Source organism: Caretta caretta, chromosome 16 (genome assembly GCF_965140235.1).
Source record: "Caretta caretta isolate rCarCar2 chromosome 16, rCarCar1.hap1, whole genome shotgun sequence".
NCBI lineage: Eukaryota > Metazoa > Chordata > Testudines > Cheloniidae > Caretta > Caretta caretta.
Window position 1 is genome coordinate 16,203,637 of NC_134221.1, and position 27,599 is coordinate 16,231,235.

The 27,599-nt window shown below is 43.0% G+C and overlaps 1 protein-coding gene across 4 annotated transcripts in view; it reads left to right on the top strand.

The window, feature by feature from the left end:
- The first annotated feature begins 57 nt into the window (after positions 1–57).
- CFAP77 (cilia and flagella associated protein 77) overlaps positions 58–27,599 on the top strand; it is a 104,905-nt gene continuing 77,363 nt past the window's right edge. The window contains exon 1 of one of the 4 annotated variants that reach the window (XM_048822665.2): positions 58–888. In XM_048822665.2, the coding sequence (XP_048678622.1) occupies positions 853–888 (36 nt within the window). In that variant the 5' untranslated portion in view covers positions 58–852. Of the gene's footprint in view, positions 889–4,186; positions 4,421–5,066; positions 5,095–27,599 lie in introns of those variants that run through there. The other 3 variants (XM_048822664.2, XM_048822663.2, XM_048822666.2) reach the window with 3 other exon arrangements.

The following is a 27,599-nucleotide window of genomic DNA, read 5'->3' on the forward strand; positions in this document are numbered from 1 at the left end:
CGGACCTGAGGCGGAACGGAGCTGAGTTCCTCTGTCACGGGCTGGCGGCTGCGCTGCTTCCGCTCGGGAGGGGAGAACGCGGGGCCCCGCCGCGCCTGCTCCTGAGCGGGCTGGGCCTGGCCGGCTGGGCCTGGGCTCCACCTGGGCCGATCCCCTCCCCCCCCGGGCCGGGCCAAGCCAAGCCAAGCCCCCCCTTGTCCCGCACGGGGCGCTGCTGAGCCCATCGGCTTCGTCCAAGGGGAAATCTGCACAGCCCGACACGTCCCACGGAGGCCTCGGTACACATGGGTCCCGTTCCCCCCCCCGCCCCGGTTGTACATCAGTGGTACCAGAGCCTAACAACCAGCCTGGCACCCTGCCTACAGCTTCCTGGAAACCTGCCTGGGGAGCTGCTTTTGTTGGTCAAGCTGGCAGGAAGGTCAAAAGTAAACACGTGGCCAAAAACTGTGTTTTAAAGATTTCCATTCTCGCTTTGCGTGAGCAATACAGGTGAGAAAATATTTTAAATCGACCATGTCATTAGCTGGTGGGAAGGCCTGCTCCTGCAAATCACTTCACCCGGACACAATAGTGCACCTGCCTGCAGTACAGAAGTTTCAAAGACTGTTTAAAAAAAAAAAAAAAAGAACTTGCACAGTTGAGGTGCGTGGTGCTCATTTGCTTTAAAAAGCTAAAAGCAGAAATATCAGCCTGTCACATCTGGTCAAAAGCTCATCCAGCATGATGATCATCAGTGATCTGAAGTGGAACATCCAATTAGGATGTTTTGATGAAAAAATGCAGCTAACCTTGCCGAGTGGGCATTTTGCTTTTCTGCTTTGTCCTGCCGATCACAGCGACTGGTAAAAGTGTATGTCCTGCTTCTTTTCGTGGTTGCTGTCGGGTCAGGTGGGTAAAAGATTTGCTTAGCAACAACATTTTAAGGATGCATTTCCTTCAGAAATTAAAAATTTGAATCTTTCAGTGAGGATTATAGCAGTCAGATTCTAGTGGGGGTATAACAACTTTAGGCTGTGATCCTGGAAAGACGTACACAATTTGTTAGGCTCAAATAAATTTGTTAGCCTCTAAGGTGCCAAAAGTAATACTCGATCTTTATACACAGATACTTAATTTTATGCACTGTGAGCAGTGCAAAGCTAAGGCTGGGCACAAGTCTTTTTAAGATTGGAGTCTGTGTTTTTTTGAGTAATCTATAGTTGAATGTATGCACAAGGTTTAATGGGGCTTCAGTAGTATTTGCCAAAAAGATGTGTTGGAAGTATTACAAGGAATCTAGAATTTTCACTCTGCTTCTCAACTCAGTGATTAAGAAGCCTTAAAATCCATGCATTCTTTAGAGTCCAGGACACAACTGTATGGATTGGTATTTAACAAACTTTGGTGTGCAAGTACCTTCATGCATGAATACTACTCCAAAGCCAGGGAGAAATTTCACTAGTTCTTTAGCTTCTAAAAGTTAAGAAACACAGATGCTTGCTAAATATTGAACAGACTTCCTGAGAAGAACAAAATATCCCCGCCCCGTGTCAGGGACAAGAGCAAGATGGCTAAAATAGATAAGTTGAGAAAAACAGGAAACAGATGAATGGAAGAGATGACATGTATTACTGTGCGTGATCTGTGCATGATTGATATGAAGGAACCAATTAGGATGTTTTGATACAAAAATGCAGCATGCATATAGCATGAGAGATCAAATATGGACAAGGAAAATTAATGATTAGATATGGGCATCGTGCAAATGTACAGGTTATATAAGGGTATAAAATGATGTGAACTATTGAAAACAATCAGAGCAATGCAGGACACACACGACTGACCCAGTAAGGACGTGGTGATGAAAGAAACCGCCTACCTGCTCCCCAGGACTGGTAACTGATCATTATCCTTTCTCGTTTTACTTATGCACTTATATTTTATGCTTGAAGGTAGTAGTATATTGTCCTAAAATTCTCTTAATAAAGTTTTGAAATTGATTAAGCTTGCTAAATTGGTGTGGACCATGTTTTTCCACTCAACAATATTTAACCAGATATTAACAATAGATCATAGTATGAGTCCAGTTCAAGGAGAGTGGTAATGTGAGCAGTTCCATCCATGTGTGCTTCTTTTACTAGTTACAACTTCAACTCAGACATCAAATGGCTCTCCTCTTGTCCCTCCCTCTCTGACAGTCTGGCTGCAAGCTAACAGCAGACAGAATTCCAGCAAACCCTGATGAGTCTACTTTGACAGCTTCCCATTTGCCAGGCAAATATCTTTTACTGGACCAACTTCTGTTGGAGAGAGACAAGCTTGCTGAAAAGCTTGTCTCTCTCACCAACAGAAGTTGGTCCAATAAAAGATGTTACCTCACCATCACCCACCTTGTCTTTCTGTTAGCACTTTGTATTGTCAGGTTGGGATATAATCAGTTCCCCTGTCATTTGTTGAGGCATTCACGTGGAATAGAAAGGACCGAAAAAAGAGGATTATAAAAATACCAGAGTTGGCTGGGGTGGAGGGAATCAGCTATATTACAGGTTCCAGGTACTACCTGATATGTTTCCCCCCGTAACTGACTAGGTTTCTGGGAGGTGGTGTCCCTTGTAATGTTGAGCTAAGGCAGCCATTTAATCTTTCCATGGTTTTGGGGGAAGCAAATTGTCAGTTTTCAGAACGGAGAGATAAATAGTGATGTCCCCCAGGGGTCTGTTCTGGGACCAGTCCTATTCAACATATTCGTAAATGATCTGGAAAAAGGGTAAACAGTGAGATGGCAAAATTTGCAGATGATACAAAATTACTAAAGATAGTTAAGACCCAGGCAGACTGTGAAGAGCTACAAAAGGATCTCACAAAATTGGGTGACTGGGCAACAAAATGGCAGATGAAATTTAATGTTGATAAATGCAAAGTAATGCACATTGGAAAACATAATCCCAGCTGTACATATAAAATGATGGGCTCTAAATTAGCTGTTACCACTCAAGAAAATGATCTTGGAGTCGTTGTGGATAGTTCTCTGAAAACATCCACTCAATGTGCAGTGGCATTCAGAAAAATGAACAGAATGCTGGGAATAATTAAGAAAGGGATAGATAATAGGACAGAAAATATCGTGTTGCCTCTATATAAATCCATAGTACGCCCACATCTTGAATAGTGTGGGCAGATATGGTCACCGCATCTCAAAAAAGATCTATTGGAATTGGAAAAGGTTCAGAAAAGGGCAACAAAAATTATTAGAGGTATGGAACGGCTTCTGTATGAGGAGAGATTAATAAGACTGGGACTTTTCATCTTGGAAAAGAGACAACTAAGGGGAGATATGATTGAGGTCTATAAAATCATGACTGGTGCGGAGAGAGTACATAAGGTCCTGTTGTTTACTACTTCTCACAACACAAGAACTGGGGGTCACCAAATGAAATTAATAGGCAACAGGTTTAAAACAAATAAAAGGAAGTATTTCTTCACACAACGCGCAGTCCTGTGGAACTCCTTGCCAGAGGATGTTGTGAAGGCCAAGACCATAACAGGGTTCAAAAAAGAACTAAATAAGTTCATGGAGGCTAGATCCAGCAATGGCTATTAGCCAGGATGGGCGGGGATGGGGTCCCTAGCCTCTGTTTGCCAGAAGCTGGGAATGGGCGACAGGGATGGATCACTAGATAATGACCTGTTCTGTTCATTCCCTCTGGGGCACCTGGGACTGGCCACTATCGGAAGACAGGACACTGGGCTAGATGGACCTTTGGTCTGACCCAGTAGGGACATTCTTATGTAGGTTGGGCCCGGGTTTCCTCCTCCATCTGCTGCTGCTTTGGAACAGCAAAAGGCCTGTCAAAGGGCCAGTTCCCCAGCAGGGCAGCTGCAGGGGTTAAGGATGGAGGCGGGGTTAGTGCCTGGGACCCCCGCCCCTTAGTAATTTTCCCCACGCCCGAACTCTTCCTTACTATACAGAGCCTGTTAGCGTCCTTCGTTGTCCTGGCAACGGGCCGCTCCATCACTAAGCGGGGGGGCGTCTCCTCACAGCGGTCCCTATTGGGCCCCCAGAGCTGTAGCCCCGGTGTGGTGGGTCTCAGGGCCGGGGTCTCTGCCTCTCGTCTCTCCCTGCGCGCGCAGAGTGCCTCTGCCCCAGGTGGGGGGTGTCTCCGCTTTCCCACTCCCGAACCTCCCCCACCCCCCGCCGCGTGGTGCGGTCTAGGGGGCCGGGAGCCAGCGGCACCGTGTTCCCGAGCGCCGGAGCGGGACCCCCCCGGCCATGGCGGCGGCCCCCAGCGGCCCCAAGGAGCGCCCCCGGCGCCGCAGCGCCAGCCAGATCTGCCCCCCGCCGCGGCGGCCCAGGACCCTGGCCGAAGTGCAGCCGGGCAGCGAGAACGAGCGGCTGGGGGTGGCCCGAGACAGCATGGTGCAGAACCCGCTCATAGCCAAGGTGAGGGGGCCCCCCCAGCAGAGACCCCCCCATAGACCCCACCCAGCCTGGGTAATCCCTAGCCCAAACACCCACCTTCCGCCGAACAGCATGGTGCAGAACCCGCTCATAGTCAAGGTGAGGGGGCCCCCCCCAGCAGAGACCCCCCCATAGACCCCACCCAGCCTGGGTAATCCCTAGCCCAAACACCCACCTTCTGCCGAACAGCATGGTGCAGAACCCTCTCATAGCCAAGGTGAGGGGCCCCCCAGGCGGAGACCCCCCCATAAACCCTCCCAGCCTGGGTAACCCCTACCCCAAACACCCACCTTCCGCCGAACAGCATGGTGCAGAACCCGCTCATAGCCAAGGTGAGGGGCCCCCCTCATAAACCCCACCCAGCCTGGGTAACCCCAACCCCAAACACCCACCTTCTCCCAAACAGCATGGTACAGAACCCGCTCATAGCCAAGGTGAGGGGCCCCCCTCATAAACCCCACCCAGCCTGGGTAACCCCTACCCCAAACACCCACCTTCTCCCCAACAGCATGGTGCAGAACCCGCTCATAGCCAAGGTGAGGGGCCCCCCTGGCAGAGACCCCCCTTATAGACCCCCTGCCCCAGCCTGGTTAACCCCTACCCCAAACACCCACCTTCCCCCAAACAGCATGGTGCAGAACCCGCTCATAGCCAAGGTGCGCCCCCCCCCAACAGAGACCCCCCCCCATAGACCCCACGCAGCCTGGGGGGATCCCCTGCCCCAAATACCCACCGTCCCCCACACTGCACAGTGAAGACCCCACTCATAGCCAAGGAGAGGGGTAACCCTCCATAGGAGCCCCCAGATACAACCCTCCCCTATCTTAGAGCCCTCCAGGACCCTCATCACTCCATCCTCCACCCTAAGTGAGCAATCCCTCCACAAGTAGATTTCACACTTCCAGGGGAGAGCATGGTGTAGAATCAACTTGTTTTCAAGGTGAGGTACTTGGGTGTCCACCTGGAAGACACTCCATCCATGTCCCCCAAGGATAAGAAAGAGCCTGTGAGCCACACACCTCTCCCAGGGGAAGAGAGAGCTAGTTCCTGAACTCTCATTCCTGGAGGGGAGGCTCCATGGTTTCCCAGTCCCACTAAGGAGCCTCCCCACTCAGCAGAAAATTATCCAGATTACACCACAACCAAAGTACCTCCCTCTCCCCCCAAGAAGGGGTAAATAGAAATGCCAGATTATGTAGTAGCAGGGTAAATTTACTATATGACTGTGATAAAGACCAGTGACCTTGATCTCCTTGACATAGTAAAGTTGCTGAGCAGTGACAGCAGGTTTGTAAGTATTGAATAGAGGAGCAGTGCTTGCTGGTGCAGTTTTAAACGCTAGAGAGCAGCATTTAATACATTTATATCATGCAATGGTGTCCTGCTCTTACTAATGCTGACATGCAAGCGATCTCTGAAAATAAACTCTCCAGGCAGAGAGGAGTTGTGAACATACTCGTTAAAATACAATTACTTACTAATAAATGTTGGTATTTTGAAACAAGCTTTCCATTGGAGTAAACAATTTTAGATCTGTTAATTTTTCAACAATAAACAGAATTTACACTATAACAAAAACAATTACAAGAGTACTAGTAAAACAAACATCTGCCATCCATACTATAAGCTACAGAGAAAATGGGTTAGAGATCATACAGTAACCAAGATAAGGAGGGAATAGTTGTATGTGCAGAGGTAGAGGGAGCCTATACTGATCCCATGGCCACCAAAACTGCTAAAAGTTTTCAGAATGAAATATTGGGTAAGGGGGAGACTAAAAGAAAAGAAATCCACATATCTATATAGTAGTGACAGAAAATGTTAATTCTCTTTCGCTTTCTCACTCAAGGAGATTAGTATCTTTTCATTAATAAGCAGGAACAGGGCTTATTGGTCCAAAAATAGTAATGCAATAATAGTTTGCCTTTCTATAATACCTTTCATCTCAGGATCTCAAAGCATTTTACAAATATTAACTAATTGAGCCTCAACACCCATGGTAGGTAGTTAAGGGACAGACAGAGATCATAAACTCCTGAAATGCAGGTGCTGGATGTGGTAGCTGTTTATCAGCACCTAGCAACACTAAACAATAATGGAGGGCAAGAGGTGAAGAAGAGTCCTGCATCCAGTTGTAAATTTAGAGGATGGATTTAGCTTAGCCAGGTATAAGGCCTAAGCTGACATTTTAGCCAGAGTACTAGGGTTAAAACCACGGCTGAGACCTCCAGACTTCTTGGCCATATCAGCTCAGCTTATGTCTTTCTGAGGTGGATAAATTGAGCTTCATGCAGTTTACTGTGAGTGCCTTTCAGACTAGACCTTAGAAATGGAGGTTCTGTGTGGACAGTAAAGATCCTAGGGTACTTTTTGTGGCAAGGTTTGCCCCAGTGTCCTTGGGCAAAGTATTATTTCCCTCTACTTTTGTGCCTTGTGTTGTGTGTCTGTTATTTATCTTCCATCCTAGACTGGCTGCATTTCAGTACTCGTGTACATACATAATTTGTGCTTTAGGTCGTCCCCCTTCTCTCCCCACCGCAGTATCTTAATATATAAATAAGCCAGAACGACATCCACAAAGCTTGTCTCAATGGTCAGATCCTTCACTGTGCCTCAGGTATCTCTTTAGAGCAACTGTAAGAAGAGAGAGATCGTTCATTTAAAAAACAATTTAACTTTGCCAATGATAGCAGGAAAAGGATTTCAGGGGGGGAATAATCAATTGGGAGTGGGAGGTGTTAGAAAATGAAAACTTGGCAAGTTTGCAGCTGTTCAGGGCTTGTGGGACAGTGGAAATGGGAATCCCGCAGTAAATATCAAACAGTGTAGAAACGTCTTAATCTGAGGCTTTAAGGTAAGAATGTGCTTATGGAGAGAAGGGGTTGAGAACTGTTACTTCTCATTTAAAAACAATAGGATGGAGAAGGGCACAGCCTACATCACAAGTGGAAATGGGCCCAAATCAAAATTCCAGAGCAGAGCACTCCCCAAGCTCAGCTTTTCCCTAGTTACAGGTGAAAAATGAATTGCTGATTACATCTTACTTGCATATCCACATAAGTTACCACAATGTTGAGCATGGCTGGCATGCTCTCAAGGTCAGGACTAGAATAACAATGGGTGCTGACTGCACCTCAGCACTGAGGTACAACACCCCTGGGAGTTAGCTCAGGGAGTGACAGAGATCACACACTGCTAAGATGCAGCCACTGGATTTGGTAGCTGTTTATCAACACCTAGCAACACTAAACAGGGATGCTTAGCATCCTCTGAGAGGATGACTGTACAGTTAGGCTCTTGCTTCCCTGGTTACTAAATTCACTTCAATTTGAAATTATTAAAAATGGTGTGTGTGACATTTTTCTAATCTCTGGCTTTTAGGCTTTCCTTTTAGTACCATACTCAGGAAGAGTTTGGTAACCAGACTTCATCCATTGAGTATTCAGAGAGACTTGGTGCTGTTTTAAATTCCTCTCATGTTACTGCTGAAGAACAAATCTCTTGCTAAACATATGTTTGTGTATATTTATAAACACTCATCACTGTTGGATCTGAGCACCTTGTAAACTTTCTTGTAGGTCTCTTCTTTTGAATGAGACATTTCAGACTAGCCTTTTTCTGTCACCTTTTTCTTCAGTCATATTCATGTTGGTAAGGTTCTGCTTCTTCACAGAAATCACCAAAGCCTGACTTTTGGGGGGCATTCCAAGTCTTTCAGCATTTTCGTAGACACTGTTTGTATTACTGTTGGGCCTTTTTAAAAAAAAAGTGATTTCAGTGAGTGCCTGCTCCATTCCTCCTCCTGTTTTGCATCTAATTTAAATGGAATTTATATTTAATATCATCAAAGCAGTATGAGTAAATTGAGGGCTTGTCATAAACATAAGCAAACAGCAGCTCTGGGACCCTGCTCTTGAGGGGCTCCCGCAGCCTGTATGAGTTCAGCAATTCATAGGCCGGCTCTGTCACCCCTTTGGCAGTGGATCCAAAGCTAAAGGAAACCACTCACCAGCAAATTCCCACGCAAACTTCAGCACTGGGGCTTGTAGCCTGATTTCTCTTCCGCAGCCTTTCTGGAACTTTGGGGCCCTGCACATCATAAGCTCAGCCCTGAGCAGACCTCAGTTTTGTAGGTATGAAAGAGTAACTGATGTGTTTTTCCCCCTGGCAGCCACTTGAATTACAGCTTTTGTCCTCTTGATGGCACTAGCAGAATAGCCTCAAGGATCAACCAACTCCTCGATTCCCAATCCTCAGCTAAGGGCTGGAAAAAAATGCTGACCTATTCGTGTTCCTCCCTGCAGTACTGTGGGGCTGTGATTGCTTCTTGTTACAGGATGAAGGGGAGACGCAAGGTCTACCTCAGTCAATGCCAAGCCTCTCTTGAGTCAGCAGCATTGAGCAGTTTGCAAGCAGTTTGACTGTCTGTGTTTTTTGCTCTCTCCCCTTGGGGGCAGCCTCTCCTGCTTAATTTCCTCATTTTACTACAACATACAGTGGTGCCATTCGCACCAATACAGTTCAGGTTGTGTCACTGTAGTTAGGGCTTGAGTTCCTTTTATAATCTCGCCCACCCCAATTCCATGGGGTGTATAGTTTAGCCATAAAAATTCAGGGTTTTAAACATAATCTAAAAACTTCCAGCCTTCCAGCAATTCATTTTTTTTCTTTAAAAATCAACTTGGTGATTATATAGTGGGAGTGAAAGAAAAAAGTAGTTTTATTTTTTTGCTTGTATCTCAAAATCAACTTCATTTTATAACCTGAAAATCTGAAGGCTGTTAACTCACTGGATCCTTCAGCTATGTTATCGAATGACAGTTCCTTTTGTTATAAGTGGAATTTGCCTGGGAAAAGTTTGCACTACATTCCTTCCCTCCCTCCAACTAAAATTTTAGAAGTATTTTTATAAGGACAGATGTTAACAGATCACTATGATTTTTCTGTAATAAAATGAGTCAATATTTTCCCCCTTTATTAAAAAAGGTGTTAAAGAATTATGTATTTATTTGAGAGTTAAGGTCATGCTCAGTTAAGCAGTAGCTACCGTGTATTGGGTAAAAGCACTTCTCACAATTAATGCACATGCTTTACATCAAAACAGGCATAAACAACCAATCTGCTGGATAAATTGTATGTTTACAAAAAATATAAATTGGGATAATCCTGTCATATATGTATCATATATCATAACTGATATGCATTTGTAACCCACTCAACATTATTATAGAGACAAAGCTTACACTGAAGTCAATTTAAGAACTACAGAACTGGGCTTAGAGTTACCTGTGTCACTACCGCTCAGCTGATATGATTTCTTGGAGGAGCCAAGAAACACTTTGCTCAAATCTAGCTCCAAGGCCTGAGTTTATGTCCGGTACTGTTAGTGCAGAGGAGCATGGCGATGGGAGTCCTGAACTGGTAAAGGAGCAAGCTTTTGCATAAGACATTTTAAAAGGGTTTTCTCTGTCTGTGTCTCTGATATCTCTGCAGGTGGCAATTAAAGATCCTATAGCACTCTTTAAAAAGAATGGATGATAATCTTGGTATCCTGGCCAACATTCCTTCAGTCAAAGCTCTAAGGCTGATCCTGGGAGTTGAGGTTATATAGCACCTTCCAAAAACTGGTCTTACATTGGCTGAACGTGTAATGTTTACAGTCCAAAGCTATTTGTGATCTGAGATGTAATTTGAGAGAGACCTAGAAATGCACTGCATAGAAATCACATTTTGTCCCATTATATGGGTACCAAAGCATGTGCTTACTTGTAAACCACTTAAAGGGGAACTTTCAAGAAAGGAAGCCCCAGACTTGACTACACCAGGAATGAATGTGACCCAAGACACATTCTAGTTTGCCTCCATTGAGTATCATAGAAAAGCCAGATGCAATTTTTTAAAAAGTTACTTCAGTGTCAGCAAGCAGCAGCTTGGAAAACAAGGATGGAAAGAATCCAAAAGGTCAGAGTTGCCACACAAGAACCCTGTGCAGCTGTGGCCTACTAACCTTGAGAGAGCTACTTTTAAAATGCCTAAATATGCTGGCCTCCATGAACAGGCAGGTCTGTCGGGGTCCCAGAACTCAGGCTTCCCCACCACAAAAAACACCAGCGGTTTGCTAACCCTCTAAGAGTTCCAGAATCATGAGTCAACCTCCCCACGATCATCAGATTGGCTTAAAAAGCATGACATTTTAAAAGCAACAGATCTTAGGTTATTTTTATTTGCCTTCTGTTGTAGCATTCTGGGGCGGTGTCACATTTTCCAGCTTTTATCCATAGCCACAAAGGCTAGAAACTGCCTTTAAACAAAAAATGAAAGCTAGGATACTCAGGCAATAACTTAAGTACATGAGCTGAGGCTTTATAAACAAGTAAAAAATATCACAAAACTTCTGATAAAATCATGAGAGATGACAATGCAGATCCCATCACCATTAGTCCTGCAGTCACAGCGGAGAAATAATGGATTAAGTAGGCCAGGGAGACTGAACTTCCATTCCTTCCAAGTCAAAGTGAGATAGTTTGGGTAAAGCTAGCCCTGCTGCTGCCCTTGCTATGGCAATTCTATGGATACACAGAAAGAAAAGGAGTACTTGTGGCATCTTAGAGACTAACCAATTACCATTACTATTACCAGCAGGAGAGTGGGTTTGTGTGGGGGTGGGAGGGAGGTGAGAAAACCTGGATTTGTGCTGGAAATGGCCCAACTTGATTATCATACACATTGTAAGGAGAGTGATCACTTTAGATAAGCTATTACCAGCAGGAGAGTGGGGTGGGGGAAGGTATTTTTTCATGCTTTGTTTGTATAAAAAGATCTTCTACACTTTCCACAGTATGCATCCGATGAAATGAGCTGTAACTCATGAAAGCTTATGCTCAAATAATTGGTTAGTCTCTAAGGTGCCACAAGTCCTCCTTTTCTTTTTGCGAATACAGACTAACACGGCTGTTACTCTGAAACCTATGGATACACAGAGTACTTCTATTTCCAGGGCCACCAATCCAGAATCTTTCAGCAGGGGCTCCACCTGGTATGTAGGTATCTAATAGGCTGGAACCTTTCCCCAACATGGCATTCAGATTTATTTTTTCCAAAAAGCCTCAATAATATTGCTATCAGATACTCCTAAACAATCTGATTCGTTACAGACTATGGCAACATGGAAAGTCACTCCAGGAAGTAATTTTGTTTTCAGGGGCATAAAGGATAGGGAGGAAGAGGAGGACAAGAAAGAAAAGCCATATTGCATCAAGCTAAAGTTATAGTACACCCTGCAGAAGTCAAGGAAACTAAGTTAAGGAAAGACATTAGCTATAAATATGTGTGGTGGGAGAGAAAGGAAAAATAAATCATAGTCCAATGCTTTTTCAGCAACAACAACTTGTGAAGGCTAGGGCTATAACAGGGTTTATAAGAGAACTGGATAAATTCATGGAGGTTAAGTCAATTAATGGCTATTAGCCAGGATGTGTAAGGAATGGTGTCCCTAGCCTCCATTTGTCAGAGGCAGGGCCGGCTCTAGGCACCAGGGCTCCGGCCATGCCGCCCCTAGAAATGTGCCCCCGCTGCCCCAGCTCGCCTCCACTCCACCTCCGCCTGCTCCGCTTCTCCCCCTTCCCTCCCAGGCTTGCTGAGCGCGAAACAGCTGTTTGGTGCGGCAAGCCTGGGAGGGAGGGAGGGAGGGAGGGAGAAGCCGAGCGGTGGCAGTGGTGGAGCAGAGGTGAGCTGGGGCAGGGAGCAGTTCCTCTACCCCCCGTCCCCATAACTTCCTGCGCTCCCCCCCACACCTCCGCTCCGCTTGCTCCCCTGAACACGCTGCCTCTACCTTGCCTGAGAGGGAGGGGGGAGAAGCGGACGGCGAGTTCAGAGGAGCAGGTGGAGCAGAGGTGAGCTGGGGGGTGGGGGGGAGGAATGCAGCACACCCGGGGGAGAAGGCAGGGCCGGGGATTTGGGGAAAGGGTTGGGAAGGGGCGGAGTTGGGGTGGGGGGGCATGGAAAAAAAAGCGGGGCGGCAAAAATCCTAGAGCCGGCCCTGGTCAGAGGGTGGAGATGGATGGCAGGAGATGGATCACTTGATCATTACCTGTTAGGTTCACTCCCTCTGGGCACGGGCATTGGCCACTGTCAGTAGACAGGATACTGGGCTGAATGGACTTTTGGTCTAACCAAGTAGGACCATTCTTGTGTTCTTATTTCAACTTATAAAATGTACTAATCAAGGCTATCTCTAAGCACACCCGTGAGTTATTGCAGGGTTACTCACCTTCATTTGCAGTTCGGGCCTCTGTAGCACACCTGCATCCCAGCATCGTCATCTTAACCGTTTTTTGTGTGTACTGTAATCATCATGGATTAGTTTCTTGTACCTATAGTTAAATCCGATTTCATATCTTCAACCTTCTTCCCTAATCATTCTCTTTTCTTAAGCACCCACTGCACAGTTATATCCATGTGCCATGGTGAAACTGCAGCTGTCAGCTAGTGTCACCAACACCCTCTGTCTTTGCATGAGCCAGTGTTACAAAGTCAAGATGCTCTCCTTAACCTTTGGCCACTTGGTTTCTCACCATTTTCTTGGCAAGCGCAATCACCCCAATAAGTAAGTCATGCCTATTTAATGCACTGAGATTCAAAACTGCATTGCTGTGCCTTGTGACACTATTAGATTTACACCTTCACACTATTACTTATTTTAGAAATTTCTCCATAATTGTATCAGGACACATTTACAAAAAATTATAAAACAATATTGCTAGCAACTGGTAAAATAACCAGATCCCTGCTCCTCCTCCTTCTCAGATTAACCTAGGGTGGAATCCTGCAATTTTCACTCACGTAGAGAATCTGTCCACAGCCTTGTGAGAGTAGGAGTTGGAGGATTGGACCTTAAGTTACTAAAATAAGGGCTTCCTTTTAAAAAGGATCATCGCTACGGAAATTTACCAACATGTTAATAACACAGCACATTAATGTTCATATGCATCTTAAAAAAATTGTGTGAACATAGTGTCTTTGTGAAAGGTGACAGACTGACATATAGTAAAATCATCACTGTAGCCAAACAGATAGAGCATATGCAGCAACCGTTCAAGGTTCTACTCACTGCCTCATGTATGTGCCTCCCCCTGTGACCTGGAGGGACCAAATCTAGGAGTGAAATGATAGTTAACATAGGAACATAAGAATGACCACACTGGGTCAGACCAATGGTCCATCTAGCCCAATATCCTGTCTTCTAACAGTGGCCAGATGCTTCAGAAGGAAAGAACAGAACAGGGCAATTATCAAGGGTTCCATCCCCTGTCGTCCAGTCCCAGCTTCTGGCAATCAGAGATTTAGGGCCACCTGGAGCATGGGATTACGTCCCTGACCATCTTGGCTAATAGCCATTGATGGATCTGTCCTCCATGAATTTATCTCATTCTTTTTTGAAGCCAGTTATACTTTTAGTCTTTCCAACATCCCCTAGTGACGAGTTCCACAGGTTGACTGTGCGTTATGTGAAAAAGTACTTCCCTATGGTTATTTTAAACCTGCTGCCTATTAATTTCATTGGGTGACCCCTGGTTCTTGTGTTATGTGAAGGGCTAAATAACACTTCCATACTCACTTTCTCCAAACCATTCATGATTTTATGGATGTCTATCATTTCCCTCCGCAGTTGTCTTTTTTCCAAGCTGCACAGGCCCAGTCCTTTTAATCTCTCCTCAGATGGAAGCTGTTCCACACCCCTCATCATTTTTGTTGCCCTTCTCTGCACCTTTTCCAATTCTAATATATGTTTTTTGAGATGGGGCAACCAGAACTTTGTGCAGTATTCAAGGGTGTACCAAGGATTTATATAGTGGCATGTTGATATTTTCTGTCTTATTATCTGTCAGTTTCTTAATGGTTCCAAACATTGTTAGCCTTTTTGACTGCCACTGCACATTGGGCAGATGTTCAAGACTTCAGAGCCCATTCAGCTTTTGACATTAGCGTGGAGGCTGCCAGTCAGAGGGCCAAATGTGGCATGGCGGTTGTTTATCTGCCATGATCTGGACTACAGAGGCATTCTAAGTAACTTCCCCTTAATTATCAGTTTTGTTGGTTTAAGTTATTGTTCTCTTTCCCAATTCCTGTATCGACTCAGTTATTCAGAACCAAGAAATCTCCTCTTCAAAACATCTTAAGGGGCCAAGTCTTAGCTTGCCTTAGTCATGTGAGTATTCCCACTGATCTAAATGATACCACACGCATGAGTGGAATGAGCAGGGTTTGGCCCAAAGTCTTTGTTTATTTTATGTTAATTATTCTGTTTACCCAAATTCTCTGCATGTGGTGCCTTCTGTACCTACCACTCAGGGACACTGAGGATTAATTGGTGTTTGTGCAGCACTTTGAGTCCTAAATATTATGATTATATTATTGCCATCTAAGGCCAGCATTACGTTTTTAAAAGTGTGTTCCAAGAAATCTACAGAGTGTAGCTCAATAATTAATTAGATAAATACATTAATGTAGGGCTGGGTAGCTGAGTAATCATTCGACTGGTTTTTGAGCTTTGTTTCACCAGTCCACTGACTTCTAAGGGTTCCCTTCTCAGCGTGATCTGATCTAAATTTTTAAACATAATTTATTTGGTACCCAAGAAGTTAAACTCCCAGTGTGCTTCAGTGCCGTCCCACATCTTACATGGTCACTGCTGAGATTCATAAAGCATTTCAAAGTAGTAAATAAATATTCTTTACAAATGAAAATGCTGTATTTTTCTAACAATAATTTAAAGGCACATCAGGGTTCAGGCTAGAAACTGACAAATGTGGGTCAGTGGACAGAGGAGTCAGTTACTAGTAGCACATTTAAATGGATAGTTGCTCGGCCGAAAGGACTGCATAGAGTATATAAAAGAGTGAGCAAGAGGGAGTTTTGATCCTTTATGTGAACCAAACAATACAAATTGGTGAGACCAATAAACCCATAGACATCACAAGGTGAAAGCCTTTACGTTGGTGAAAATCTCTTGTGTTTATCTGTGTAATACAATGGAAATAAAGACTCAAAGATGCTTTGATTTAAAGAAGCAGTATTAAAGTTAGGCAGTACAATAATAACCATTAGACTGGATTGTTGTAATAGTGTAACCATAATGGTAGTGTTGTCATAGCAGAGAACATCTACACTGCCTCTTGTGAGAACCTTCAGTGCTGGGAAATCTCAAAGAAATTAAGCTAAAGGAGGACAGAACATAGCTGGAAGGGAAAAAAGGTCACAAATGGAGCAGTGCATAAAATGAGGCTGCAGTGCCACTAAGTGCAGCTGGAGCGGTGTCAAGGTGTAAAGTTTTGTGACAAACCTAAGACTTGGACTGTGTCTTTGAAAGATTGAAGAAGCTTTTGGGCTAGCAACCAGTTTATGGTGTGGACCCAAAACTGTGCCAAACCAGGGTGGTGGTTTTTTTCTTGGTGTTCTCAGATTAATTCAAATTCCAAGTGAAACTCAGAGGAAGGGAGCCCCTTTTAAATAGAGGAGAGAGGTCTTCACAATCGGCCAGCACCACTCAATTTCTCACGGTTCTTTTTAAAGTTTATTCCCCTCTGCTAGTTCAACCAAATACTTGATGATACCACCTTGTTCACAAGCCTTTCTCCAGAGGCAGAGTACCCAGCAGCTTGCGAGCAACACCTTAGACTCCACTAAAAGAAACTCATAAGAACACAATAATGGCCCTACCTTCTGGAACAAAAAAACACAGCACCTCTGGAAGAGCAGGCAGAAAGCAGGCTGAGCATACAGTAAAAAAACCTGAAGAGGCTCAAATAAGGAATTGCAACATCCAGAAGAAATAAGCACTACACAATGGGGAAGGCAAGAAAAATTCTCAAGCACACAAGTATATTTCTAGTTTCCTGGAGGAAAGTCATAAGAGCATCTCTTTATTTTTAGAGGATTTACTACAGTGAAAATAATTTGTCCATCTTTTCTTGTACTGGATGGCAGAAGATAGATCAAACCAAATGCCATTACAAAGGTCATAGGGACCAATTTTTTATTTCAACATTTTGAGAGTGAGTCACACTTTCTTAAAAGGCAAAAACTCCTTACCATGCTAATTCCCTTAGGCTAGGTATTATGTTTATTTATTGTATCTAAAATCTTTGTAATCTTGCAGTAATGATTTAGTTCTCACCTTGGCCACTCACTCTATATAGATTTCAGAGTAACAGCCGTGTTAGTCTGTATTCGCAAAAAGAAAAGGAGTACTTGTGGCACCTTAGCGACTAACCAATTTAAGCTTAAGTGAGCTGAAAGCTTATGCTCAAATAAATTGGTTAGTCTCTAAGGTGCCACAAATACTCCTTTTCTTTTTACTCTATATAGATTACACAAAGTCCTGAATTTTCAAGGATATTCTGACTTTAACTTTTACAATTCTTTAAAATAAAGTACATTGTATTGTAACTTTTTGTTTGCATTTGTTTTGATATAGAATTGATTTAAAGTAACACTGTCAAATGAAACTTGGACCAAAATTTTTAGATGGGTAGAAATATATATTCCATACCATGTTTATTTTATATACATATATTTTAATACCAGTGGAAATATTTATTCTTAAACAGACATCCCCTTCTGTGGTTGTAACCCAAAATCAGAGCACTTAGAACCTGCAAGTGAAACTTGATTAAAAGTAAAAGTGAAACTACCTTCACCAAATTCTCAAGGTAAGAGAATGGCAAATGTTCAAAGTGAGCTAAAGACTATTTAGTGAAGAGCAATTTGGATTTTTTTTAAAAATCTGCTTTCATTATGCTTATGCTTATAACGCAGATAAAGAGATTTCTTTGTTTGCAGTATGATTTTTAAGCTGGCAATGTCCCTTTAAGTTTGTTTTGCTATGACTCATTCAGCTTGCCTCCATGGTTGCTACGTGTCCCCTTCCATAGTCCCATGAGACACCGATCAGCTGGCCAGGAGGCGATTGTAAGGACAATAATTACCAAGTATTATGGTGTGTTAAAGCACTAATACACACTGAAACGTAAGTATCCTCTCACATCCAAAAAAAAAAAAAGTATCTTGTTCTCTCTCTATATGTCCACCCCTCTCTTCCTTTCCTTTTCCACCCATAGCCACTGTTATGGGCTCCCTCGCTATCTCTGCTTCCATAATCAGAGACATAAAATTGTTATCAGATTAGCCCAAGCAATGAAAAGCACAGTCCCAGATCACACTCACAGTTAGTTAGCATTTAGATAGGCTGGGGCAGGGGTCTGTACAATAGGCATCAAAGCTGAACTCTTGGTGCAGCAAGAGGGATTAATTTCTTTAACCAACATGCCTGATCTGGCCTATCTCATTACCCTGCCTTGTCAGTGTCGATGTTAGATTTGATTGAAGATTATACCATTTAGGCCTTTCCCCTGTTTTCCACAGAAATCAGGCCTATTGAATTGCACATTCTTCCATGGGCCCCCATCAATACTCAGTGGCCTGAGCCTCTAATTCTGCTTCATTTAAACTTCATCAACTTTTCCAATCAAGTGGAAGGATCTGAAATAGACTCCGTAAGCAGAAAGGCCTTTTTTCCTTTTGTCAGATAATTTATTCTGTTCTCTCTTCCCCCCCCCCCAGCTCTCCCCCTCACTCTCTTTTTCTTCTTTTCGCTCCCCTTCCCTGATGCTGAAAATGAGATTACAGTATTTAAATGACTATGATAATCAATCGGGGGACCTTGAGCCAAGATTGAGGTTAATTTTTCTTAGCAGAACAAAGAAGCGTGATGCCTTTGGGGATTTGAAGGTGCAATCTGTGTTTCATGCTTGTGTTTTTCCCCCCCTAAAATTGCAGTTTTAGGAGTCTTTTCTTGTTACTAACTAGGCAGTTGTTGTGATTTTTAACGGAGGCAACCCCTAAGAGAGAAGAAATGTAATTTTGAGTTGATAAACAGCTAACGGCCTTCCATCAACAATTTTAATAGGAAAAAAAGTCACTCACATAGTGTGACTACAGATCTAATGAAAGTGCTATCATTTACCTTATTTATTTTTAAACATACTTTGAATAATTTTCCACAGTGTTATAGCTAGTAATTACAGCCTACATTGTGCCACTGTAAACTTTTGAATGAATAGCCCTTTCATTCAGCTGTACTCTGCACTTTGGCAGCTTTTTGGTACCAGGAAAAAGTTGAGACTTCATCATGTTTTTGCTAGTTGGAAATAGGATCACTTTGATCTTCCTTAAAACCCACACAGAAATGTCTTATTAAATTCTTAGATAATGTATTTTTAGTTGTAACAAGTGGCCATTCACTCCTACAGCCCTTTCCCCTACCTTTCTTAAGAAAAGGAAAAGAGAAACATGTATTTCTTTGCTTCCATCCTAGCTGTCTTGTCAGGACTGTTTTACATGCTGCCACCCAATGTTATCTTTTATTTGTGTCAGGAGAGAGGATTTGACAAGTTCAGTACACAATGTTCATTTGGCAAGGCAAATTTTTCATACCAATTTTGAGTAGAAAATGAAACCATCTTTCAACAGAATGAGCAACATCATTTTTGGACAGACTTATTATGAGGGGAAGGATTGCAAAACTTTATTTCCCTACACAATCCTGAAAATCCTGGAAATAATGCATTTTGTAAAAAATGTACCGTTGTTTCTTGAGGCAATCAATTTGTTTTAGAAATAAAAAATCACCGCAAAACGTAGTCAGAAAAGTGCAGCCCCTCTGTGCTAATCAGATGCTGCTGAAATTGGTTGCATCATAGATAATGTGGCTTTGTTTCAAATCTTTTAAACTGTCAAAAGGTTGGGAAAGGCAGATTGACTACAGAAATGTGTCAGCGTTCACCAAGAAGAACGTTCATTAATCCATAGCAGTAAAAGATGAGAGATTCAAAGGTGCCTAAGGAAATTAGGTGCCACCTCCCATAGAATTGCAATGGAATCTGGGTGCTTGACTCTCTTAGGATCCTTTGAGAATCCCACCTGTAATTTCTGGCTGTAGTAAGAACTGTGAACAATCCCATAAGAGGAAAAGTCTAGTGGTAAATTCTATTGTCTCATTGTTTCCATTTGCTCCCCCAACTGTATGTATCCACCTGTTGTAATTTAGATTGTAAGTTCTATGGGGCAGGGACTGTCTTATTGGTCTGTGTTTGTACAGCACCTATCACCAGTGGGGTCCAGGACTGGGACTCCTAGGTGCTACCGCAATAGGAATCATAAATAATAAGACTTTAGATAGCAAAATATTTACTAAAGACCAATGTGTGTTTAAAAATGATTGGTCAGAACCATATTTTAGAAACACCTATCACAGTTTAAATATCTCCAGTGAGGTTTAGATTCATCCCAGTGCATGGGGCCCACATCAGGTTCTGCCTGCCATTTAAGTACCACATTAAACAGCTTAGGACCACATCATGCATGAGCTACATGTGGCCACAGGAGCCCACCTTTGGATGTTGTGGAGGGCCTCAAATGAGCCCTCCGCAGATGGTGAATTTCACCCTCTGTAAATAGGTCGGTCACCTCTGTCACCGAGGGGATTGTCATTATAAAAGGTGCTTCCCAGCAAGGCCGCATTTGATGCAGGAAGGAAGGACCCTGCTTACCCTTTAGAAAGTAGCAGAAATTGGAAAGATCCATGCTGTTGCAAAGAAAGTTCGTAAAATAACCAATGTACTTATTTTAAAAACATTAAAGAACATATCTTACAACAAGCTGTAATCTTTCAGATTTCCAGTGTTTTCTATTTTCTTGCATCCTCACATTGCCAAGGTGATGGCTTCCTGTATGATGGTTATCCTTTTTAAGACATTTTTTTCTACAGCAATGTAGCACATGCTCCTGCTGCCATTGAAGAAAATGGGAAAACTCCTACTGTCTTCAGTGGGAGCAGGACTGGGGCTTTACCCTTCTTTCTAACTAGGGTTATGGTGACATTCACTATACCTGTGTAAGAGCACTGATAGTTGGGGGGTTTGTGGGGGGAAGGGAGGGGAGAGATGGGCATGTGAAGTGCACTTTCCTAACCCAGAGTCAGGGTGTAGGGCTGTAACAGAGCCTCCTCTGTCCCTCAACCCCTACAGCCACTGGCACACAGAAGGAGCCATAGCTCCACGGGCTTCTTTGTGAGGGGAAGTTAGGGCTGCTGGATCCTTGTAATTGCTGATCCAGTGACCTACCCCCAGCATAGGCTTTCCACACCAGGGCAAGTGTCACTCTTTGGGATTCCAGTCTCTCCTGTTATACTGGAATTTTCTCCAATGAGGATGTGCATGCAAGTGTAGATTCCTCCATGCTAGGCCCTCTGCACCTGTAAGCCTTTAGGGTTTGATTCTGCTCCTGGGAAATCCCAAGTGCCACACCTCCCACAGTGTTCAATGAGAGTTGAGAGCACTCGGCACATCCCAGGATAGGGCCCTTAATGAATTTCACCCCTAATAAAAGAGGAAGTGGCCCATGGATCCTAGTTACTATGTACCTGAAAGAAAGCCTCACGTAGCCTTTCAGTTACCAAACTCATTTGGGGCAATGGTTTGCAATGACATTTTCCTCTCTTTAAGCAAATGTTGACTCACTGCGGGGGGGGGGGGGGATTAAAGCTCCATTAGACGTCGCAACATTGTACTGCAGACCCCATTACAGTGACTGAGTTGCAATTAGTTGGTTTCCTCAGATATTACTTAATTCAGAGAAGGCAAGGGTGGAAGGGAAAGACAAGGCTGAGCTAAACAATAATTTCCTAACATGACAGAATCTAAATAAACTAATGAGGTGATGATGCGGGTTATTAATCTCAATAGAAAGCAGAGTCAGGAAAAATATTGGGTTCATAACAGTTAAAAAAAATTTAGTAGAGTTAGTACCCATTCCGGTTACAGTCCCCATAAAGCAATCAGCCTGTGTATATAAAAATGGATGATGTGTTAGCACATTAATTATATTTTATGTGAAAATCTGCCACTTTAGAGGATAACCAGCCCTTACTTTTGTTTAGCTCTAGGGTTTGTGGTGTTGTCCTATAACTTTCTAGCAGCTGGGTTTGGGGTGGCATCTGCAGATTTGTTGACTTCAAAAAGTTTTGTTAATTTTGTGTTGAAAAAAAAATTAGAACACAGTCACAGCAAATGGAGACACCAAGAATAAAAATGTGCTGTCATGAGTAGTCATTTTGTAACAGTCGCATCTGTAATATATTCCATGACGTGGTAGCCATGTCGGTCCCAGGATATTAGAGAGACAAGGTGGGTGAGGCAATCTGTTTGATTGGACCAACTTTTGTTGGTGAGAGACACAAGCTTGGAAAGACAAACCTGTCTTTCTCACCAATAGAAGTTGGTCCAATAAAAGATTAACTCACCCACCTTGTCTCTCTAATATTTGCCATGAGTCAAATGCCACCCGCTGCTTCCCCACTACTATGAAACACCCCCAAATCACAGCATCTTTAGTTGCACAGGGAGAGAGGCAGATCAGAGAAAAGCCATGTAAGAGTGAATCTGTGATGTCACTCACTGAGGGCTTCAAAAAAGGGGCCAAATTGTGTGGCCTGTGGATCGCCATAATTTGTCCATCCAGTGTACTCTGTTCACAGGGGCATTAGGAGCTGTTTCTCTCTAAGGCACCTATTTCTCAATTAGCTGAGCATCCATGGACTATAACAGTGGCTGCAAAGCAGCTCTCTCATCCTGCTGCCAGGGGAGCAGGGAGAGGATTTAGTCTCTTCCAGCTCTAATGTAATTCCTCTGTGCAAGGCTCATTTACTCAGGTTGTGGGGGCAGGAAAGCATTTGACTCTATGATAATAAATAAATAGGCCACATGATGTTTTAAAAGATACTAAAAGAAAATTACTGAGTGGATGTATGTAATTTTTAATTTAAAGTTTTTACACAAAGTTATTATTTATCCCCACCCCCAGTTTTTAGGTGAATTTAGCACTTGTACTCACTGGAAATTGACAGCCCTTGAAACCGTAGGCTTGCAGCTTGGGCATCGGCAGTGCAAGCTTCCCTCACATTGGCCCCTGCAAATATACCTTAATTTTGATGATCAACCTCTAGTGACAATAGTTCAGGTTGTGTGACCCATTCAGTCCTTGGTCTGTCTCCAGAGATTGCCAATTAGTGCAAGCTGGGGTGGGGATGTTTGTGGTGTGCTCACTGACCACTGGGAAGGAGACTGACACCAAGCTCACTTTTTTTAAGGATAATATTTTATTTATTGATTTCAGGTCATTTCCAATAAAATATTTCAATTACAGTGTCTTGACATGTATAAATATCTATGTTATTACAACACAAATATTTAACAGCATATTGTATATTCATGGTACATTGCTGTATCATTTGTTCCCCTTTTTCAGAATATTTAAACAAAACCAAAGCTTGAGCTATGTATAATTTAACCGTTCCTATTCACTTTTTTAAACCTTTATTGGGAAGCGAAAATTTCCTGGGGTTGGGATAGAGTTTTGGGAGATAGAAAGTGTGGAAAATTAGAGGAAGAAGGGTATGTAATTCAGTTGTCCTCTTTGTGTGCCCTTTTTGACTGACCAAGCTCATTTCACAGAGGCTGCTGAACAGCCATCAGAGGGTCACCACCTCTTTCAGCCACTACTGATCTAGGCTTGATTTGAGCTGAAAGGTTCTATTATCCCACTCCCAACCTCTTGAGCCATCATGTCCTCTGGAAAAAGTACTGATTTTATATATAACAAATACACTTCAAAATACTGGTCCTGCTCCCATTGACAAAAGTGGGAGCAGAACTGGGTTCAAATAGACCAAATTCACTTGACAGAATCTCTTCTGGGTGAAACTCATTGCTGGCAGTGCCCATTCCTTGTGCCTTGGAAACTCCACAGTGTCCCTGTGTGAAAGGATGCCTTCACAGGCCCCCTGCCACTTTGGGGAAGTTGGTTCTTTGACCTGGTCTACACTTAAAATGTATACTGCCACAGCTATGGCAGTCAGGAGCAGTGGTGCTGGAACTAGGGGTGCTGCTGCACCCCCTGGCTTGAAGTAGTAATAAACACCAAATACCTGATTTCCATCATCAGCACCCCCACTATAAAAACTGTGTCAGCACCCTGGTCAGTGGTGTGGAAGAGCCACACCCCAGTGACATGGCTTTGCCAACAGAATCCCCAGTGTAGATGCCGCTATGCTGACAGAAGAGTGCTTGGGGGCACTGCTGTTGGTATATTGGCAGAATTCCTCTTCCTGTCAGTGTAGACTGTGTCTATGTCAACACACAGGAAAGCGTTTGGGGAAAGACATATACAAATCAGCGGCCAGGAATCTTGTATATGGAACACAGCAGCCGCCATAGTGGCCCATGTAGTTTCCCTGAGTTGAGGAGGTTGATATTTCTTCAGCCCCCATGCAGAGCAGCGCACAAAGGCTGATTGGCTGAGCTTTACGTGGGTGAAGTGCATTTCACCCTATAGTTAACAAATGTAAATTACACCTGCTAAGCACCACTTGATTGACACTTAAGGCATCCGATGAAGTGAGCTGTAGCTCACGAAAGCTTATGCTCAAATGAAGGGTTCATGTAGAGTTCATGCACCTGGAAACATTCAGGGCACACCCTGAGTGTTGTGTAGGAGCAGTGCACACACTGCTCCGTCCAAGGACATGGACTAGGGGAAGTCGCCCAGAGGACATGAACCGTGGGAAGCTTCCTTGGACTGGGCTCAAGGCCTGAGAACAAGGACTGTAGTAGACAGAGGCTGGTAAATAAGAATATTAATCAAAATCATATTATTTCTTTGTTGATGCCTCTTGCGGTCGGAATATGTAATGCGCAGGAGGGAGAGAAATAAAAGGGAAGGTGGAAAGCTGACAGGAAGAAGCCCGTTAGCAGACCAGCTTGCTTGCTTGCAAAAAGCTTTGTCCTGTCTTGTCTTTGAACCGCAACACTCAAATACATTTGTTAGTCTCTAAGGCGCCACAAGTCCTCCTTTTCTTTTTGTGGATACAGACTAACAAGGCTGCTACTCTGAAAACTAAGGCTTGAGCTACACTTAATGTATATCGGCATAGCGATGTTGTCAGGGATGAGAAAAACCACATCCTTGCCCAATATAGCCCTGCCGACAAAACCCCAGTGTAGATGCAGCTAAGCCAATAGAAGAGTGTGGCTGTCAACACAGCTAATGTCACAGGGTGATGGTATTCGTACACAGGCAGAACTGCTGTCAGCATACACTGCATCTACGTGAGGGGACTATGTGGGCATAGGCCTTGTAGCCTCAACATAGTCTAACTTAATGTGTCCCTATTAAGCAGAATTTTTGGTAACTGTCCCATTTAAACAGCAGTCACTACTGTTTACCATCATTCTCTTAAATATGCTCCCTAGGGGACTGACCCAGTTAAATGGATTTCCCAATTAAGCACACCCAGATTAAGTGGAGTGTCTCGTGTAGACTCAGGACAAACCTTATAGTTAATGTAGAGGTGCAGTTTCCAATATAGTAAGTATATATACAGCCTCTAGAAATGCTACATAGGTTGTCTAGGATTTATCTTCCTTACAGGGAGGTACTTTTTCATACCTAACCAGGCTGTCGGTATCTAACATCTGAAGAGGGTCCATTGTAGACTGGCAAGGAATATCAAACAAGAAGGAAGCTGGTATATATTTCCCAGTGACACATCTAGTTAGATCATGTTAATTAGAGTAGATTTTCTAGAGATAAGCCAAAAGCATGCCAAAGCTTGGGCAAAAAAAATCTAAGTGCCCAGTGTCAGTTATTCCTTCTGCCACTCCAGAGCATCTTTTTCCAGGATCAGGATGCCATTTTGAAGCACCTGAACTGTCAATAGCAAGAACTGCTGTAGACAAAGGCAAATGCCAAACCAAAGTTCCAGGATACAGATTATCGATGGCTATTCAACTAGTGTCGTTCTGGATCTAATGCCTCAGTGTTTTTAATTTTCACCTGTGTTCTTCTCCATCACAGTGAAATTGCTTCAGTTGTTTTTCTGAGACTCTTAGCTTACATATCATTATGTATGTACATTCAAACCTCATTTATCCAAATAAGATGTGGGATATGAAATAATTCAGATAACAGAATTTTAGATAAGTGTGTCATGTTTCAGCATATGTTATACACAACAAACTTGACTTTGGTTAAAATAAATTAGTTTTGTGGATTCTCATGATTTGGCTAGCTAAGGTTTAACTGTATTCATTTTCCTAAGCATCATTGTAGTAAAATGAATCACCATTTTAAGGGAACTGCATATTTCACACATCCTTGTCTTCACACTCACTCTTCATTAAAATTATTGGTCTACTCATGCTGACTGAAGTCAATGGGAGTTTGGCTATTGACTTCAGTAGGAGCAGAATTGGACTGCATGTTTTCTGTCATAAACATTCTTAAATATTTGAGGCCACTAGATGAAGTCCAATAATTTTTGTTCATCTTACTGGAAGATGTAACCACTACAAGGTCTGGCAAAAACACTTGTGAAACTTTTCAATTTAGTTCATTTCATGGTCTATCTCTGAGAATCTAAACTAAACAGACTCCAGAACCAATGGGCATTGGTGTCTAAAACACCACAGTGAAATATTAAGAATTGCTGAAATGTCCATAAGCAAACAATATGTTTTTTTAAGGAAAATGCAGGGCAATGTTCGATGATGAACTGAGATAATGTTAATTCAAACAGAAGAATCTATATTTAGCTATTCAGGTCAAGTAAAGTAGCACACAGGTCTGAATGATGAATTTTAATAGTTTAATACAATTTCTTTAATGTGGATGAAGTTTTTGTGCAGTTTCCATTTCAAGAAATGAATTGTTTGTAATGGACAGGACATTGATGCAAGAGACAAATTGCGACAATATGGCCCAAAGGAAGGGGGCCTTGCTTTGGTTAGTAAAAATTAGAGATGGTCCTGAGCTGGACCATAGCAACTGAATCCCCCCAGCTTTGGGGAAGTTTAGATATGGATCCAGACATCAATGCTCAGGTCTGTCTATAATGTGCTAAACAAGAACATTCCCCAGAGCAGGAGGACATTTGGATTTTGATCTGATTCCAGGTCAGAACTTAATGATTTGGACCCATCTCTTGTTTACTAATAATAGTCTGGGGGCCAATTACGGCTGCAGAACTCCATTGGCTTCACAAGTGTAACAGAGAGCAGAATTTGTCCTTTTATGCTTGTATTAGCTCTGAGACCACATTTCAGTTAGCTGTTTCAATATTGGTGAAACGTTACAGTATGATTTCATGACTAACTGTGTTACCTGGGTCATTTCTGTGCAAAAATGAAATCCAGCAAGTGATGCTTAGAAAAAGAAAATTGCCTTTTCATAAGATCTGCGTAAATTGTTTATTTTATGCCACCAAAATTCATATGAGCCTATTTATGAAACTGTGCCAGGCTATACAAACCTGCACTGTTTTCTTTTCTTCTCCTCGCAGGCCTGTTTGTGTGCATCAGTCCTTTTGATTTGAGAATTTAACAAGTAATTCTAATTTGGGACTTTGGAAAACCTGCGATCCTATCTAGCATGTCGATCCTATCAGATGTGGCTCTGTGCTTTCACTGCCTTGAAAACAAAAGGGAAGAAAGAGAACACATGGCAGTCTCAAACTAGAAAAGGCTTTGCTGTAAGAGGATATTGAGTTGTTTTTTATGAAGCCCAATATTACGCTTGAATTATGCCTGAATAAGGAGAAAGGACATTGTTAAAGAGCCCTAAACACTGACCGTAGCCGATCCCCTTTCTTCCAAACCCTTCAGTGATGTTGTTTTTGGCTGTAATGATTTGGTATTGTATTTATAAGCCGACAGGGTAATCCAGAGAGCAGCAGGAGGGACGGCTGCCTTAAATAAAGCTTTACAATGCTGCTAATTAAAATGATCCTTCCTCTCTCTAATGGCTAATGAGACAGAAAGAAGAACTAGGGGAGGGTTAATGAAAATGTTGCCATGAGATTCCTTTCTTAATTGGTCTTTTTAACGTTTTAATCTCCTTTTGCTGGGGGGGTTGAGAAGAATTTTTTTAAACCTTTCTTGTACAGTGCTGATAGGTTTAAAATCTTAATGTCTGGCCTTTAAAGTGTGTGTTTCTGAATATATTAAGTGCCAACAACAAAAATTTTGTGTGTGTGTGTTGTTGTTGTTGT